General features: G+C 43.5%; 1 protein-coding gene across 1 annotated transcript in view; it reads left to right on the forward strand.

Annotated features, from left to right (window-relative positions):
- ECI1 (enoyl-CoA delta isomerase 1) overlaps window positions 1–19,131 on the forward strand; it is a 131,483-nt gene that overhangs the window by 28,473 nt on the left and 83,879 nt on the right. The window contains exon 4 of the mRNA XM_085628475.1: window positions 4,867–5,013. Coding sequence (XP_085484601.1) covers window positions 4,867–5,013 — 147 coding nt within the window. The remainder of the gene's footprint in view (window positions 1–4,866; window positions 5,014–19,131) is intronic.

The following is a 19,131-nucleotide window of genomic DNA, read 5'->3' on the forward strand; positions in this document are numbered from 1 at the left end:
GCATTGTTAACATGTCTTTGAGCACTAATCAAAAACTTTGCTGTTGATCATCTCCGTTACTTCTTCCAGTACCCCAGTGAATACATTTTGCTACAAAACTAGGAGCAAAGCCTAAACTGTGAACTGCCCTTTTACTGGACAAGCAGAGGAATATTTGATGTTTTCTTCATTGGTTGCGTTCATCTTTAATAACACTCAGAATGCCCCGGACGTACTTTTTAACCTCTTAGCATCCGCAGAACCATCCACTTAGAAAAGACTATTCTACCCATAAATTCCTTGGTCAAGCATGGTCAACGTACTGACGGGCTCTTAAGAGCATTCAGTGGCCATCATAATATTTTGCGCACTGGCGTAATCTGAGTTTATTAGAATTTACATATACAGCTTTTCGTATTGCAGCAGTAATTTAGGTCTCGGGCGATGGGGCCAATGTTTACCCATGTTACTTGGGAGTATAGCTTTCTGGTCAATCCTGTTCATCAAAATAAGCCACTTTGGAATGACAATACGTGGTTCCCTAAAATACAAAAAGATAATATTGACCTCGAGAGGAATAATATAGCCTTGTTTGGAAAGGTAGAGCTCTTCCTCACCTTTGAAACCCATAATGGTTTGTAGGACCCATGCGTCCGATGTGAGGCGTTTCTGCCTGTGCAATGAGCCAAGCGCCCTCCCACTCTTAGTTTGGAAGACGGGAGAACACTTACCTGAGCCACTGAAATGGACGTTTCCATGTGATCCTCCTCTACTACTCCTGGGGTGAAGTCCTGTGGACAGGTAGAAATTACCATACTTTGATTGGTCTTGCCATCGACCGCATTGAGAGCATAGACCCCTGGAGGGGTGAGTGGAGGCAGTGTAGCCGGCCAAGCGCATTCTACCTCGACCAGCCCAAGAGAAAATCCAAGGGTGGAAAATTTGTTTCATCAAAACTTGGGCCTTCTGCTGGGATGTAAATGTTGCCACGAACTTGCCTAGTTCTTTCACAAATGGGTCTCGGAAGGGTCCCCATGGTGCCACAGGGCCCGCTTCAGATGACACAGGATCACCCAGCTTGGGATCTACTGTTATTAGTAGGGATCCTTGGCGCTCGTGGACAGGGCACAATGATCGTTGCCCTAGAATATATTGCACGCTCTGCCCATCAGGAGAGTGTGTCAGGGGAGATAAGAAAACCAGACTGTTTCACTTCCTCTGCCATATCAAGGATCTTAGTAATGGGACCTTCCACATCCAGTAATTTGTCCTGGCATAAGCGCCAGGAGTGATCTATAACCTTCTTTGGGTAGCCATCCTTGCATCTATTTTGGGGGTTAAGGCTACTTTGCCCTCTAGGGAAGTGCTGGGGCATTCCGCCGGGAGGCGAGCTCGGGTCTCTTTTTTAGCATCTTTCTAAGCTGTCCCGTGACCTAGGTCACTCCTTTGGCTGCTGGAGCCCACTCGGAGGAGCAGGGGTGCATCAACTCATTGGGGTTCAGCATATCTGAGTTGTCTGTAGGGTGGGATTTTGGGAGGGATGCTTTCTGGTCTGGGGGTGGATACCATGGCTGAGAGGGGCCTGAGTCTCCGTTGAATCCCTATGAGAATCCTCTGCCTGGGATACATCCCCGTCAAGGAAAGGAGAGATTGCGTTCACAGATTGGGATGAGACAATCCCTTGAAGAACCCGGGGGAGGTAAATTTGAAGCTTGTAACTCTGGGAAGTCGGACAGTAGTGGCTGGGATAGCAACGCCCTCTTGAGATGATCAAACACATCAAAGCCCCTATCTTTTGGGAGGGTTTAACAGGCAAAGCCGCCTGCAGCACAGGATCTTGCGCTTTGGGGTCCATTAGGCAAGAAGCAGTAGACTGCCGAAGTGCCATTGTCTTGAGCTTTTGCGCTATGGATGTTATGGCTAAGACCACCACCTGATGGATAGATGTGTCCACGGTGTCGCACATCTTGTCATCAGAGGGGAAATAGAAAGGGTTTCCCTCTTCATCCCCATGGTTCCCAGAGTGGTTCATTATTATGGCAAGGGAGACTCTGGGAGATTCAGTATATTTTATAAGGCATCCGCAGGCTGTGCAGCATTTTGGGCTCAGTAAACAGCGACTGGAGGTCAAATGCTCTCCAGAGCGGTAATCCTTAGGGAAAAAAGCGTTTGGTTAATAGGAGCGGAGTGCCTGAGGTATCCCCACGGTGTGTAAGTAGGTGCTGAACCTGTTAAAACTAGGGCGTCCATTGCAATAGCATTTGGGCTTAGAAGCACTAAGAGCAGTACAGTGGCGAGTTGGGGCATTCACACCATAATAGAGACAGACTTGCCTATACATAATCTTTCCAGGAACTGCTGGCTGAAGTGATTTGCAGAGAGGCTTACAAGGTTCATAAAGGGGCAAGACTAGCAGAAAAACTGCACTTTGCTAGGCAAATGCAGTGTTTACCAGGGACTTTAATGTCCCAATTCACCAAAACAGCACCTTCTAGTGTGTGAAGGACTTCTTTGAAAATACACACACGCCCGCAAATGTATTATAATACCAGCACTGAGTGAGGAAGGCTAAAAAGCGATCCTGCGGCGCCCTTTGTTAAGCGAGTGGGAGAACACACAACAATGCCACCAAAACAATGTAATGGCCCAAAAACATGCATAGAGCGGAGGAGGCACTTTAGTCTGGCTGCGGAGCAGCGAAGTAAGAGGGGGCGTGAACACAGAGAAAGAACTATGAGGAGACTTGTCCTGTGTTGATTGAACAATATTCTGTTTCTCTTTCCCTAAGGTTCATGGGAAAGATAGTTTTTTGATGGTATTGTGAAATGGCTGCTGTAAAATAAGTGAAGAAAGCAAAGCATGATCCTCACCAGTGTCCTCCATAGAATTGAATCTTTCCATTGCGATAGGACATGTTTCATTACTTTCGGAGTCTAGGAAGATGCGCTTTATCACAAATGCTTCTTGTCATGATATTGGTGATCCTAAAGATACAGAATCCTGCTGTTGCAAAGGTCTCTGGTCATTATTTCTGGAGATTCTGTCTTCTACATCAGATGGAGCTATTGCCTGCCTTGTGTCCTTGGTCCCACCCTTTCAAACAGAGGGAAGTATTCATGTTTGGGAACTTTGATGCACACTGAAGTTGTGTATACTAAGCATAAATATACCATTTAACCTATATTTTTAACCTGTACCCTTACGGCTAGAGCAGTGGACCTCGACGCTGGGGAACCGGGTTTGAGCCTCGACAACATCCTGTGATTCTGGGCAAATCACTTAATCTCCCCGTGCCTAACAAAATATGAATTAGTCCATCTGTAACGAAAATGGTGCTCATGTAAAGCGCACTGATACCTGATCTCTGCGGGTCTGGTTTGCGCTTCATAAACCTCTTAAAAAAAAAAAAAAATAATAATAATTATAAAACCTACAGAGGAATGTCGAAGGCCAAGAGGTCTCCAAGGGATGTCTTATGCCTTCCCTTAAGCTTCTTTAGAATTAATGAACTGAAAATATTGGAAACAGACAAAAAAAAAAGTAAATAATTCAATAAACTCAGCAAAAACCTGTAAAATGAAAAGAAAACCTAACACGGAAGCCGTTATTTTCAAAAAATAAAAATGTTTTAAAGTGCTTCGATTCCCAACTCTTCCCCCCCCCCCCCCCCCCCCCTGCCCCCCACCTCCCTTACAGGAGTACCATGCAGTGTTAATATATGATCAATCGCACCACAGTTCTTGGGTAATACACAGTAGACAAACTTTTTAGAGGGGTTTACCACCTGGGTAGTGTTAAGGTGACCACAAGTCAAGCTCAGGCACAGCGGGGCAAATAGCACCATGTGCAGCATGGTGGTGTAAGTGAGCTAAAGGGCATACTTTGCAGGTGCGACTGGCAGTATAGCGAGGTAGATCGAGTTGCATTGCTCTTGGAAGAAGAGTAAAAAAAAAAGTCTGATTTCGATATGAGAAATCAAAAAGAAGGAAAAGCTTCCAGTTTTTGTTAAAAAGAATGTCAGCAGTTTGGAGTAATCCCCTGTCATCACTAATGTTAATTAGTAATATAATAATATTGATTGAATTTTGTTTATTTCAAGAAACATGGTTGTACCTTCCATTACAGTGTCTTCAATTCCATCTCAGATTGAATGCAGTTTGCTACTAGACTTTGTTTTTCTGCTTTTCGAGGTCACATGTTCATTAACAGATAGATTTGCTTTACTTTTCAAAATGTTCACCTCAGTCTCAGAATAAGTTGGTGTTCACTTGAGCAGTAATGCCTCAGATACTCTCAGAAAGGATCTACTAATTTCAACGTGTGTATACCAGCCACTCCTGCCCCACATGACCATCACTCCTCTTGAAACCCTGTTGTATGACAAATGTCCTCATAGTACAGATATAAGAATTGCGTGTTCTCATTTTATTCCGGCAGGTAAAGTTAAAAATGTTCATAGTTAGTGAGATTTGTTGAGAGACATTTCCATAAAGGTAATTTTACTCCCATGTTTAGTTTTTCCTTGTTAGCCATTTCTTTTCTTCCTCTCGGTGTAGTTACGCTAGTGCTATATAACATAAGTCTGTCCTCCCAGACCATAGTCCCAGCTAATCTTATCTGGGTTGCCAGTGAATTTAGAATTACAAATGTGCGAGGAGACATTGGTGTTGAAAAACAAAAGGAATATACAGGCCTTATTTTGCCCTGCTTTGCAATAGCTTGAGAACAGTCCCCACACTGGAAATATGATGGTACTTGAAGGTATGTCAACTGGTTTTCCTTCTGTCTTTTATTTTTCAGTTTTCCACATTACTGCAGTGTGAGCGCCTCATATTGGTCATCTCTGAGCACACACCATACTAATAATATTCTGCCTTTATGTTGCAGGCTCTTCCCAGGATCTTCTCAGCAGGCCTCGATATCACAGAGATGTGTGGAAAGAGCGCTGAGCACTATGCAGCATTCTGGAGGGCCGTGCAGGAGTTTTGGCTGAAGCTCTACGCCTCCAACATGGTCACAATTGCTGCCATCAATGCAAGTCTTTTACGGTTTCTGGGATTTATTATGCAAGTTGTTGTAGTTGAGGGCCTTGTGGGTTGTCCTGATTGGGGAAAACAGACTTTACGCTGAAGTTTTTACTCTCTATTACATTTTGCATGCATTTTTTACATCGTAAAAACTGTTTGCACTCTAGTCTTTACAAGGTAAGACAACCATTAATTTGAGGGTAATTTAAAAAAGAGGGTTGGGGGGAGCCCCCTGCCCCCAAATTATAAAATGTTCAAATAGTACCAAACCTGTAAGCGAAAAAGGCAATTAATTAAATATATGATCATTTAATGTAAAATGTTTGAACAGTAGGTGGGTGTGTTAGACTGTGCCAGGATTTTTCAGGAGCAGTAAGCGTGGTAAAAGTATGCATGGTAGTGGAATGCGTGATGAAGGTGTTTCTAATGTGTGTGAATGTAAATGCTTGGTAGTGGTATGCGTTGTAAAATCTGCGATGTAAAGATGTACATGGTGAAATAAGGCGTGGTAATGTCATACAACCCCCGATTGCTGTAACTTGTGATCGCTAATAAACTTTACTGTGGCGTTGGGTGAGATGTACACTTTAGCCAGTGTAATGAGCAATTCTGGGTTCTAGTCATAATTGGTATACCTTTTTTCTCATGGCCTTGTCTAGAGCGATACTAGTTTTACCGCTTTGTAGCTGGTATATTTTCGATCTTTGTTCTTCTGCCAACTAAATCCTGTGCCTCTGGTCTGCCTCATTTTTTAGATCTCCCCTAGCGCATGCGCTGCTCTAGGAGAGGGCTCTTGGAATCACTTCAGACTTCCAAGAGCCTTCTCCGTGTGGTTGTGCCTCCTCCAACACATCCCATTGGCCTTTGCGAGTTGCTTTCAATAATTGAAAGCACGCAAATGGCCAAAGACGGGGGCATGTCCCACCTTCCCACAAAACTTAATCTTGCATGGCCTAGGGGTCCGGGGAGCGCGCAGAGTGCCATCTGTTCTGGATCAGGTTTCCAGTTCGCTTTCACTTGCGTGTCTTACAGCACGCGCGCACACCACTCGTGGGCTTGTTTTTGGATAGGCATGGGGAGATTGTGGTTTTTTTTTTGTCTCTCTCCTCTTCCCCTTAGAGATCCCTGTTTGTTTATTTATTATTGAAAGATCCATGATTTGCTAATAATTAAAATTATTGAGCCGCTAATAATTATCATTGTTGAGCCGATGCTGAGGCTCGAAAGCTGGTCTCCAGCTCCCCAGTCGGCAGCTCTAACCCCTGAACCACAACCTCTCCCTCTGAGGGCAGCATAGAAATGGGACAACTGATTACGTGTTTTTTTTTTCTTACCCGTTTACTAACTTTTGTTGCAGTGGGGCACCCGCGCCAGTGCCGCCATTATAACAAAAGTAAACAAACGGAAGAAAAAAAAACGTGGGCCGCCATTTATCCCCCCATTTGTTTACTTTAGTTTCAATCGCCGTACTCGCGCTTTAGTTTTAAACATCTGAAGCACAGGTGCCACAATTGCTTCAAAAGTAAGGAAATAGAATTTTTTTTTAATTTTCTATTTCCTTACTTTTGAAGCAACCGCGGCACCCGCGCTTTAGCTTCAGATGTTTAAAGCTAAAGCGCGAGTGCTGCGATCGGCATTATGATGGTGGGGTGCCTGGCCCCTCCACCCCCCACGTATGAGCAGCCCAAGTTCCAACGTGCTTTCAGCTACGAGCCACACTTCAAGGAGCAATGATTAAAGAATGTCGCACAGTGACCCTCCTTTGTTATTATGCTGAGCACGCTGTCTCAGCTGTATTAGTATGTTTTCGTCCAATTGAGCACTATTCCGGTGACCCAAAAGACGGGCAGTGCATCACAAGCAGAGTTCGGGATGCTCTTGTCCTGGAATATTGCAGGGCTAAAATCTAAATTGGAAGATCCAAATTGGGTAACATTTATTAATCTTTATGATATCTGCTTATTCCAGGAGACCTGGATACTTGAGGCCCAGTTTTTGCTGGGTTTCCTGAATTATAATGTTTTGGCGATCAAGGGTAAAAAGGGTCGCCCTTCTGGTGGTCTCACTATTTGGATCAGGCAGGATCTTGGTCTCATTGTAAAGGAGCTTCCTACCTCACACCCAGATATCCAGTTGCTTAACCTCAAGTTTAAAGATGGAAAGCTTCTGGATATCTATAATGTTTACATTAGAAGCACAGGTGGAAAGAAATCTGATACCATAGGCCGATTGGATGAACTTATGCTTTTATATTCCCAACATTCCTATGTTATTTTAGCTGGTGATTTTAACACAACCTTTGAACCGCTTCTTGGTGTTGATCGGAGTATTTCAGTGGTAGAGGATGACCTATGGGGTGTCCCTAGTTTAGACCTCGAACCTGCCATTCGATGGACTGAAATAGCAATCCAGATTAATGCCCTTTGTTTGAACATGGGGCTTCGTGCAACAAATGGCAGGGCTGCACATGATAAGCTAGGGACTGCTACCTTTAAGTGTGGTTGCCGTACTAGTAGGATTGATTATATCTTATTATCATTAGAGTTGTGGGAGACCCTGAGGGACATGACGGTTATAGACAGATTGGAGAGTGACCACAATCCTCTCTCCCTGTCTATCTCGTATTGGGTGACCACCACCGCCCATAGTGATTCTCCTCCACAGTATCAACAAGATGTAGTTATTACTACCGATTTGCGCCATGTTAAGTGGACTAAGATTGTCCAAAGTCAAGAATGCTTAACATGTATTTTAAATAGTTTAGAGCTTGCTACCCAAGATTTAGGTGTTGTATACGACCAGTGTCTTTTGGATTCACATTCCACACCTGAAATGTCGATCCACGATTCTTTCTTCCTTGAACTTAAAAATATTTTTGTAAGGCCCTCCAGACTACCTAAGCCCAATCATGATCTCTCAACACGATGGTATTCTATTGAGTGCAGAGATGCCCGTGAGAATTTGGGAATTGCTTTGAAATCTGGCGACAGTCTGAAAGTTCGTATCGCCAGATATGACTATAAGCAAGCTATCTTTATAGCAAAGAGAGCGTGGGACTTTCAAAGATGGGAGGAACTTAGGGAAGCTGGTGCCCAGAAGGATATGAGACGTTTCTGGTCTGTTTTTAAATGGGGTACTGGGGGTAATCCTGAAAAACCCCAAAATTGGGTCTCGCAAGACGCTTGGGTCAAGCATTTTGAGGCCTTGTATGCTGCTGAAGAAGATACGTGCCCCTTTTCTAATTATCAAATTATTTTTTACAAGGAAGATGCATTTTCTTTAGGCGATGTTGACATTGCCCTTAAGACACTGGTTCCTGGAAAAGCCCCTGGGATGGATGGAGTCCCTGCGGATATTTTTCTGAATAATTGTAAATCTTGGGGAAATTATATTTTAATTTTAGCCAACTTGATAGCTAGAGGTGCCCCGATTCCCACTTCCTGGAAAGGTGCTGAAATTATCCCGGTGTTCAAGAAAGGAGATAAGTCCCTCCCTGCCAACTATCGTCCAATTAGTTTGATCGATACTACACAAAAGATCCTAGGCAGGTTGATCCTGAATAAAGTGCTGGACTGGGCTTTAGAGAATACAATCCTTTCCCATCTACAGGCTGGTTTTAGAGCTAGAATAAGCACCATTGATCAGGTGCTGCATTTTGCTATGCTCTATTGGAAAGTAGTCCACTTAGGGGGGGGCAGCTTATATGCTGCCTTTATAGATCTTAGGGCAGCATTTGATCTTGTCCCCCGGGCATCCCTATGGACCACCCTAGACAAGATGGGGATGCCTGCTGTCTTAATCTCCCTAATTGCCAGACTTCATGTAGACAATTTTGCACAGATCCGATGGGGTGGTGTCGGCCAAGTGACTAAACAGTTTCCTATCCAGAAGGGGGTCAGACAGGGATGCGTACTTGCACCAACTTTATTCTCCCTGTATATTAACGATGTTGCTGCATTACTGATAGATGCAAATGTAGATGCCCCCTCCTTGGCAGGTAAAAAAATTCCTATTTTAATGTTCGCTGACGATTGTCTTATAATTTCTAAAACGCCGAGTGGCCTTCAGAAGTCTCTAGGTATTTTTGAGGACTTCTGTCTAGCCCGCGGCCTTGAAATCAATGTTTTAAAATCTAAATTTATGTCTTTTAACCAGTCAAAATCTTTTAAAAGTAAAATATATATGAATAACATGCCATTGGACCAGGTCCAAGATTTTACTTATTTAGGTATTTGCATTCAACATGATTTGGGATGGAAAAAGCAAGTAGATTTGGCATCCCTTAAACATTCCCAGCTCTCTGGCGCGTTAAGCAAAGAGCACGCCAAATCCCTGACTAAACCCATTAACCCTGCTCTTCGGGTGTATGATGGCAAAGTGGTTGGTGCTGCGCTCTACGGGGTAGAGCTGTGGGGTTTTGATAATGTATATAAACTATCTACCTCTGAAAATAGATTCTTGAGGAATCTCATTAAACTACCTCAGAGTACTCCCCTTTGTCCCTTGTCCTATGATCTAGGTATAAGGCCAATAGCACTAATTGCCCTGTTTCGCCCAGTTTTATATTGGAGACGCCTATGGGTGACCCCTGAACTCAGGCTTTTTGCTCTTGGCCTGATGGATATCATTAAATTGGATACTTTTCATAAGGTCAAGTGGCTTTGTAGAATGCGTGATTCGTTCCAAGATCTGGGCCTAAAAAACTTGTGGGAGGATCCACTAAATGCTAGCTTCCCGTCTAAACAAGTATTGAAGGCTCTATACTGGGAAAAAGTAGCAACTCGAGTTTTTAGTTCCACAGCCCCGCTTTCATTGTCTGGTATCTTTCTTGATTTTAAGGATACTATTTCTCTGGCACCTTTTTGGGATGACATTACAAATCCTTTGGACAGGAAGCTATACTTTCAATTTAGGGTTGGCAGTCTCCCAGTTAGAGAGTTTACTTCTAGGTGGGCCGTGTCTAATGTGCTTAACTGTCCTGGCTGTACTGCACCTATTGAATCGGTCAATCATTTTCTGTTCCAATGTCCATCCTATGTAATTCCCTGCAAGTTCTGGCTAAAATCAATGTGCCGACTCCTAGGTACCAGAAATGCCAAGGTGGCAGTGCGTATTATGCGTTCTGCTGAAATCCCATTTGTTTACATATCTGTTGCCAAGTTTTTAGGTAGGGCATGGGTGATCAGGAATAAAATGTTGGCGGGATAACCATCCCGATATTCTGTAATGTTAATCCCTCTGCAAATGCCTTTATTTATTGTCTTAAACCATTTTTAATATGCTATTTGTAAATTGTGTATATATATAAATTTTGTATGCTTTTATGACAATCGTCGAATAAAGCTTTCTTGACTTGACTTGTATGTTTTCGTCTTTCACTGCTGCTATTACATACTACTGAACATGCTTCCAAATTTGTGTTTTTTAACTCTAACCTAGGATTGGCATTACTGTAATTCATTTTTTAACATTTTCAGAAGCTCTCGTGTCTTATTAAAAACTGCTTGACGTTTTACTGTCGGTGGGTGCAGCTCTAGTGAATCGGTGCTTCGTGGTGTGAGAGGTGCGCTTGTGAGTTCTCTATGCAGGGTGTGATCTAGTTTGACGTGCTGGTTTAGTGCGCCAGAAGTATGCTTCCAGGGCAGGAGACACATGGAGCTTTTGAACTTCGGCAGCACAATAGTAATTTGTGTTTCTGGTGGCTATGCGCAATGAACTGAAAAACAGGTACTGGTGCGATCGTGCAAAGTCTGCAACCCAGCACCTTTATTCATTGGCCTGAAAGTAGTGCTACAACGAGGTGATTGAAGAGAGCCGGTTGAGGCTTCAAGGTACATACACCACAGGAGCTAATGAGCTTTTCAAATACTTTCTGAACTCTGCGCTGTGCTAGTTGGCTTGCCCAGGTTGCTGCTTGCTTTCACTTCTGCATGTTTCAGTTTGTGATTGACTACAGATTCATGTTGCTTGTATGCAATTAGTTACATTGTGTGCACTAGTGCACGTTCTGTCTCTAGGCACATGATGACCATGTTCGATATAAAGAAAGTTATAGCTATCCATGTTAAGTAAAAATGGGAGCAACAGCAGACACGATAAGCAAGTTATATACATTATGGACTTTAATACTGACTGGTCTGCTGTCAGGGTAGCAGTGCGTGGCAGTTTTTTTGCTAATATGATAAGCATCCGGTGATTTTAGAAATGTTTCTAGTAGTACCATATCTGAGTGATTAATTCCATACGAGTACTTCAATTTCTTTAGCAAGCATGTGCACGCTTAGCGTTTCAGGGGCCCGGCGTGTAAGAACAGCTCTGAACCGTGTATGTTTAAAGTAGATTCTCATGATGCCTTTTCAACATAATTCATGGACACGTAACCTTCTGTTTGAAAAATTTCGTTTTTTTATTTGAAATAATATCAACATTTTGCAAGAATTCTTTTAAGCAATACGAGGGAGTCATCAACAAAGTCATGAGATGGGCAGGGTTTGTGTGTGTTTATCTCTTGAACTAATTTAAATACATTGGTAGGAGGGAGATTCTAATATACTCTTAAGGTACCTTCATAACTGTAGGAGTGTGATGGTTAGTAGTTGTGGTGTTACTGTAGTTGGCAGTGCTGACAGTGGCAATGGGCAGTGCAGGTGGAAATTACATCCTAAAGAGAGCCCTGGCACTTATTTTTTTCCGGACAAATTAAGTACAGGTTATAGTGTGAGCAGGGTCAAGAAAGTTGCATTCATATACACATACAAATCTCCAAATTAACCTAATATAATTATGTACAATGATTCACTTTTATCTCTATTTGCCTTAAGATTAATTAAGAAATTAAATCCATCTTGAATAGAACTTAAATGTGAACCTCAGCTAGGCTTGATTTGCTTCAGGATTCTGAGGCTTCCATTTTTCTTTTGGCATTGCAGATTGTAAAAGGCAGGGGATTTTTGAAATGAGGATAAACTTGTCCCTATGTTCCCGCAGTGTTACAATATCTGATTAGGGCATACATATCATTTTAAGAGACTGCTTAGAGAGAGGCAGTAGTAGAATATCTGTCAAAGACTTGCTAGTTGAAATCTCATGAGTCTCCTAAATTGTTTGAAGAAAAAGCGACTTCTTTCTGTAGCCACTGTCACCCTCCTCAAGAAAAGTATACAGGAAAGCTACCAAATGCCTCCATTAGAGGGTGCCAAATAGAAGGCATACCCCACAAAGTGGGGGGACTTATTGACAAACCTATGTATCTTGATAGCCGAATAGAAATTATGGGAAATGGTGATCACCAAACTCTCCCGAAGGAGCAGGAAAGAGAAAAGAACCAGGGCAGATATTAGGATCCAGCAGAAGAACCAGCAAAAGGAGTAACAAGCATTTGCAATGCAATAGGTCTCACATTTGCGAGAGTATGAACTATTAGCTTTGTAACACCCACTTTGTACTTATAGTCCTTGCTTATGAGAAGCAAGGCTGGCAGTAAAAGAGGCGCAGTTACTGACAGCCTTGCTTCTCATCAGCAACCACTATAAGTACAAAGTGCATGTTTATGCACCGCTTGCAGGTTTTCCAAACACTTTAAATAAAAAGCATTGTCCTATACTATGCCAGTAGCTGAAACTCTCACAAATGTGGACCTATTGCATTGCAAATGCTTGTGTATATTTGCAAATCGGGATTCTGCCTAGGTCATCACCACCAACCTTACTAGATGGTGTGCCTGTGCAAAAAATGCCATTTGACTCCAAGTTCCCCAACCGCTTACTCCTCAGGAATCGTCGAATAACTGAAAATCCAATTTGGAATTCATTCATTTGTTGCAGAGAGTTAGGCAATTAATTCATATTGTATGGATTGTCTGGTGGGGATGCCTTGGCACTGGGGACCTCAGTTGGCCTTTTATTATAACACCCTTTTAGAGCACTTGTTTCAGTGAGCATAATACTTCCTGATGAAAACAAACCCTGAAGCATTCCCTTACAACACTTCCTGGGTTTTATGAGATGTTACAGGAATGCCAGTAACTAACTACACCCTAAACATACCTTGCCTCTTCACTAAGTATGGCTCTGTATATCTGTATACATGGGAAATAATTCTGTCATATCTATGTTGGACATTCTTAAGAATACGTGAATAGCCAATTTACGATGATTAAATCCCCAATCATTTACATGCATGAAAATTTTGAAGAGACAGAACATACAACATAGTAAAACGGGAGGCGAATATGCATGCCACAGGCCAGGCTTGAGGCTGTCCACAGGAATTGTCTGTTCGAAACAAAGCTCGATTTCTCCATGTGTGATTGTGCTCTTTAATATCATGCTTTATTTACAAAATTATATGTACTTTTATTTCCCCATTATTGGGTGGCCAGGAGCAAAACATCTACTGCAGACAGTGAAGCTCTGATGATGCATGTAGACGGTGACTGGGTTGAAGGGGGTGAATGAGTGTCCACCCTACTGTCATACTATGACTGCAACAAAAAACAAAGTGATAGGCAGAATGCACAAATTGATCTTGGCCACTGGCGGTTGCTCAGTTATTTTTCAATCCACTATTTGTCTCGCCCTGATACTCTAGAGAGACCAGACATATGCAAATCAGTGTTGCTCCTGCTTTAATAAGGACAGTCCTGTCTGCACTGCAAAACCAGTTCCCCTCCAAAAAGGAGCACAAGCAACTCCAGACAGGTTTTGGCCAAGTTAGGCCTTTAGTATAGCTTGAGTCACTGGCGTTACGACACTTGAGGGGGCCTCCCTGCAAGGCAAGTGGAGGGGCCCCCTTCGGGCTCAATCAGGAGCCCAGCAGCCAGAGTGATCTGCTGTGGGGCCCCCATGGAGGTTGGGGGCCACCCTGCACTGCGGGGGCCTATGTTACGCCCCTGGCTTGAGTCCTGTATCACAGTGAACATGATGCCCAAATCTGGGAAGACCAGTCTGCATTAGGACTTCTACTCCTTCAAACATCAAAATGATGTGTTTGGATAATTCTTATATTGAAATACATTTGGGAAACCCAATACACCCTTGTGGGCTTGGGTAATTACAGTTAAACAAGCAAGGGTGCCTACAAGGGATTTGTTTAACTCAAGAGTTTATCAAACTATGTCTTACATAAGATGTCTCCCCATAACATTGCAAATTAATTGAAACAATACATGCATATTATTTGTCTGAAGAAATAAATTCCATTAGCCGGGTGTATCTCTACTTATTCAGTTTATATGGAAATACATTGAATTGGGGGTTCATAACAATTCTCACATACATTGATAACTGGTATTACAGTAGCACTAGATGAAAATTAACTAGTCATCAATGCATAAATACCCATCTCCTTAATGTCAAACATGGAATCTGTCCTATACATGGGATCTAAATCTGGCTAAATGAATTAACAATACGAAAAGGAAGATTGGAGTGGACAACGACGTTTCAGTCTCTGTTGTAATACATCTGTGAGGCCATCTTCAGGGCCCAAACTCGTGTGAAGATCCAAGGCCCCTTGGTCAATGAGTCAAAAACTGAAATATTGTCTCTTCAAATTAGTGGAAACCTATTTCAGTTTAAACTTATGTAGCCTCCCTTGGGGGACTCGGGTAGTATCTTAATCAGTCTTTTGAAGTTAGTTGCCGCTGCATTTGTTTGTGGTCTTGTGCGGCATTTCACAGGAGTTAAAATGTGTATTTATGGGTTAATCTTAGCCGCTAATAGCTGCAGGCTGTAATCTCCTCACACATCATCGTAAGGGGTATCTTTTACTATCAACGAGAGTTAGTTTGTAGCCATTTTGGCTGGTACACATTATATAACGAGGATTCCATTGGTTCTAAGCTCCAAGTTGGGCAGTATAGAGCACTTCCAGCCTTGCCAGGCTGTTCAACCCACTGTAGAAAATACATATTAAGGACCTTGTTAAGGTGATTTTTTTTTTTTTTAATGTGGTGTATAGTACAGGCATATATATATATATCAACATGACAGTCTTCCAAATCATAACTAGCCTATCGTCAAATACAAAATCTTGGTATATATAACATAAAAAAAGAGGTGTCCGCCAGTTAACGCGTTGTGTGGAAGAAAAAACAATAAAGGAGAGCAATACCCTCTCATATGGCATCTTCGGGTGCCTGATTTCACTTTTGAAATACAATTAAACAGCAGAAAACAATGTACAGAATCATCAAATTGTGTTCCCAATTGTGGCACAGTGAACTGTATTTTATAGGTAATGACTCCTTTCTAATGACATTTCCGGGTTTAGTGGAACCCGGGAGGGAGGGAGGGAGGGAGAGAGAGAGAGAGAGTGTGGTTGTGTTAGGCCTCATGTTTTGTCTAGGGATCGAGGTGATTCCCGCAGGAGAGGCGGGCTGAGTAGCAGGGCGGGAAGAGGTTGTGTTTTTTGTGTGACTGTGTGTCGAGTCGTTCATGCCTTAAGATTGTTGCGGAGAGTCAGTAACTGATAGTAAATAATTACGGAGGGGCTGCCTTAAGTCTGGAAGATGGAGGCTGGGCTGAGGTGTATAGCTCACTGGCGGTGTCACAGTAAGCCAAACTTGCGAGCCAGTCTTTAACAGTTGGGGGTGGGGGGTAGGGGGGCTTGTCTTCTCCCTCAGTGAAGGGCAATCACCCGTTGAGCAAGTAGGAGGTCCATCGCTGTGTATCGGTTGTTGCTTTTCGTGAAGTCTTGCACATAACCCAGTAAGGCTGGGAGGGTGGCCGTGCTGATGTCCACCCCCACCATTTGGGCCAGGCAGGAAAAAATCTCTGTCCAGAAGCTTGCAATCTGTCTACACGTCCAAGTCATATGCAGGAAGTTTGCTCCTACGTCATGGCATTTGGAGCATTGGGTGGATCTGGTGTGGTCGAACCTGTGGTGGTGTGCTGGAGTGATATATACACGTCGTAAAAACTTGAAAGGGATATGTTTATGGCAATGATTAGGGAATAACGGAGCATGTCTGCAAAAAGCAGGCACTCCACATTTTATCCGTAAAGTGGCAACTTACATTGTGTTTCCAACAGTTCTGAAGTTTCTGATAGAGGTTGAGCAATAAAGCTAGGCATGTGTGATACAGCTTGGACACCAAATGAGTGCCATTGTCTTCATCTATCAAAAGTGTGAGAGGTGTGAACTCCCCGGGTGCCAAAGGATAAGACGGAATCAACGCGTGAAGCGTGCTGTGAAGGCGTTGCATTGCAAAGTGGTCCATGACTGTTGCGGTGTCGAAGCGTACATTCATAGAATGGTAGAGGACATGTCCATCTGGGAAAAGATCAGCAAATATGGGGAGGTTATAGTGTATTAAAGTACTTTTGACAAAAGTCTCACAAGTGATAGGATGCCATTAGTTATCAGCTATTATCAAGGAAAGATTGCGCCAGGTCCAACATGTGGTGGATAAAGGTTGTATGTCATTGGGGTCTAGGGTAAGACCCTTAGGTAGCATAGAGTGAAGTGTTACTGATGTGGGCTGGTCAACTTTCCGGTTTGGTGTATGGGAGCCTGGCATTTTTGTGAAACCAGTGAAATGAGTATTGGCACTGTGCTGCTAGGTACAAAAATAAGGCAGTAGTGTGAAACCCTGAAACCTACCCCCTTCCTTGTAAGGGAGGACCAGCGCGTTCTAGTTAATGCGGACGTCTACAAGCCCAGATGAGTTTCAGTAGTAGCCCTCATGATGTGACGAAAAAAGATTTGGTTAGGAGAATCTGGATATTTTTAAATGGGTATAAAAAAAGTGGGGAAGGAATACCATTTAAATAATCGCAATATATCCCGCTATGGATAGTGGTAAACCTATCCAGCGTTCCACCTGCAAGGTCAAGGTGTCAATGACGGGGCCGTAATTCATTTGTATTACTTGTTCTTTGTCACGGACTAGGTGGATGGCCAGGCACTTAATCGAGTCATTATACCGCGTCAGTGGGAATTCACATTAAAACGGGGCAGTGGAATTGGTTAGGGAAATAGTTAGGATTTTGACCAGTTGATCATTAGCCCAGAATAGCCCCAGAAGCGCACCAGCTCACGAAGCATGGGTTTCAGGTTTTCCTCCAGTTGTCATATAAACCGCAGAACATCCTCAACATGGAGAGATACAAGTAGTGGTCCTGGGCAGAATTTTAGTCTGCGGTGCATATGATCCCGTTGTAAGTGACGGACCAGGGAATCCACTGCTGTGATAAATAGTAAGGGGGTTAAGAGGCAGCCTTGAGTGACAAGGAATGGTTGAGTTAAAGAGGAGTTGACTCTGAGACGTGCCACTGGTGCGGAGTACAGGTGGCTTATCAAAGAAGAAAATCCTTTGAGGACACCCAGTTTGCGTAGGGAAGCTTGGAGGAAAGGCCATTCTGGTGAATTGAAAGCCTTCTCTGCATCGAGTAGGGCTATTGTGGCCGGAATCTCAGGGGAAATCCTGTTGAGGACTGAAGACCATGAGTAGATTTAAGGACGTGGAGCAATGTGGGACAAACCTAGACTGTGCAGGAGATATTATTTGGTCCATTAGAGGCTATCAGAGATTACTTTTTCGAGTATTTTGTTATTAAAATTTGAAATTGAGAGGGGTTAATGACCCGTAGTATCATGGGTTTTTGCTCGGTTCGAGGAGCAGAGTTATGACCGCTTACCGTAGCGAAAGGGGGATTGCCCCCGTGTTTATAGACTCCGCATACATGGCCAATAGTCACGGCACAAGAATATGTTTAAAGCATTTATAGAATTCCCTGGTGAAACAATCGAGGCTGTGGGCCTTGTATCTGTCCACGGAGTCTATATCCTTAATGATCTCATCACAGGTGAGGGGCTCGCTGAAGAATTGATGTTGTGCTGTTGTGAGCCACACTGTGGCTATCTAATCGAGGTATGCGGTTTGGGCCTTTGTCATCGGAGAGTCGAGTGGTGTATAGGCTTGTGTAGTACCAGAGAAGGGCGTTCAATTCGTTGTCATTTGAAGTTACACTTGACCAGAGTCTGTGTGCAATTCAGTGTTAGTGGAGGTGGCCCTAGGGGAGGCAAAGTAGCCAGGCCAATTTGCTCCAGACAGGTTCACCCTCCCCATATCTGCGAGCTCTGGCATATTTCCCGAGGAACAATACGTTGCGGTCTGCCAGGTCACTGTATTCTGTAAAGGAGGGCCGTTCGCCCAAGGAAGCTCACGGTTCCTGATGGTGAGGACTATCTTAGTCTAGCTCTGTTAGTTCCTCCTTAATGCTTGCCAGCCCCCTGCAGAGCTCTGACAGTGCTCCGGATTGTTTAGAAATGCATTTACCTCTGATGTATACTTTTAATTGCGTCCCACAATGTGGCCTGTGTGGTGACTGAGCCCTTGCTGAGCCGAAAATATTCTAGCACTGAATCTTGCAAGTCTGAGCAGAATAGTGCATCCTGTTGTCACTGTTGGGAGCCGCCATGTGTGGACCGAAACGTGGTTAGAGAGGGTGCGTGCCAACTGATGGACCGATTCTAGCCAAGGGTCCAATGACGCAGAAATGAGGCAATAATCAATGGTCCAGGTAGCTTGAAAAGTGGAGTAGTGAGCGCATGCCAGGGGGAGGAACCCTTCAGGCACCATGCATCCCGGAGCTTAAAAGTGTCACATATCACATAGTATGTGGAGTTAATGGGGTATTCCAGATGGAGAGCTAGCTGTTGTTTCACTGGATACGTCCATGAGTAGATTATGGTCCCCTCCTAAAATAAGGTGGTCAAAGTCCAGTTTGGTGAATTGTGTATGTAAGAGTCAACGTTCGGTGCATAGACATTAGCCAGTAACATTGAGTGACCCGCCAGTGACCAAGGCATATTAACGTCCCTGTTCGTCAAGGACAACTGTCGCTGGGTGGAATAGTACACTTTTGTGAATCAAAATGCAGACCCCCTCCTCGACTACATACTGTAACATTAGAATTAGCGGTGGCACCCCCAGTGGGAGGCGATGTTCTGAGGTCTACCAGGTGAGAGGTGGGTCTCCTGTAGACAGACTATTTGAGTACCATTTTGTGTGAGATACGGCAGAACTTGCTTACCCTTGCGGGGGTTAAGGCTTCTAATGTTCTATGACAGCAATGTGCATCTTATAAAATGAGATTCAAATGTTTTGATAGGTAACATC

Source organism: Triturus cristatus, chromosome 10, assembly GCF_964204655.1.
Source record: "Triturus cristatus chromosome 10, aTriCri1.1, whole genome shotgun sequence".
In the NCBI taxonomy this organism is placed as follows: domain Eukaryota; kingdom Metazoa; phylum Chordata; class Amphibia; order Caudata; family Salamandridae; genus Triturus; species Triturus cristatus.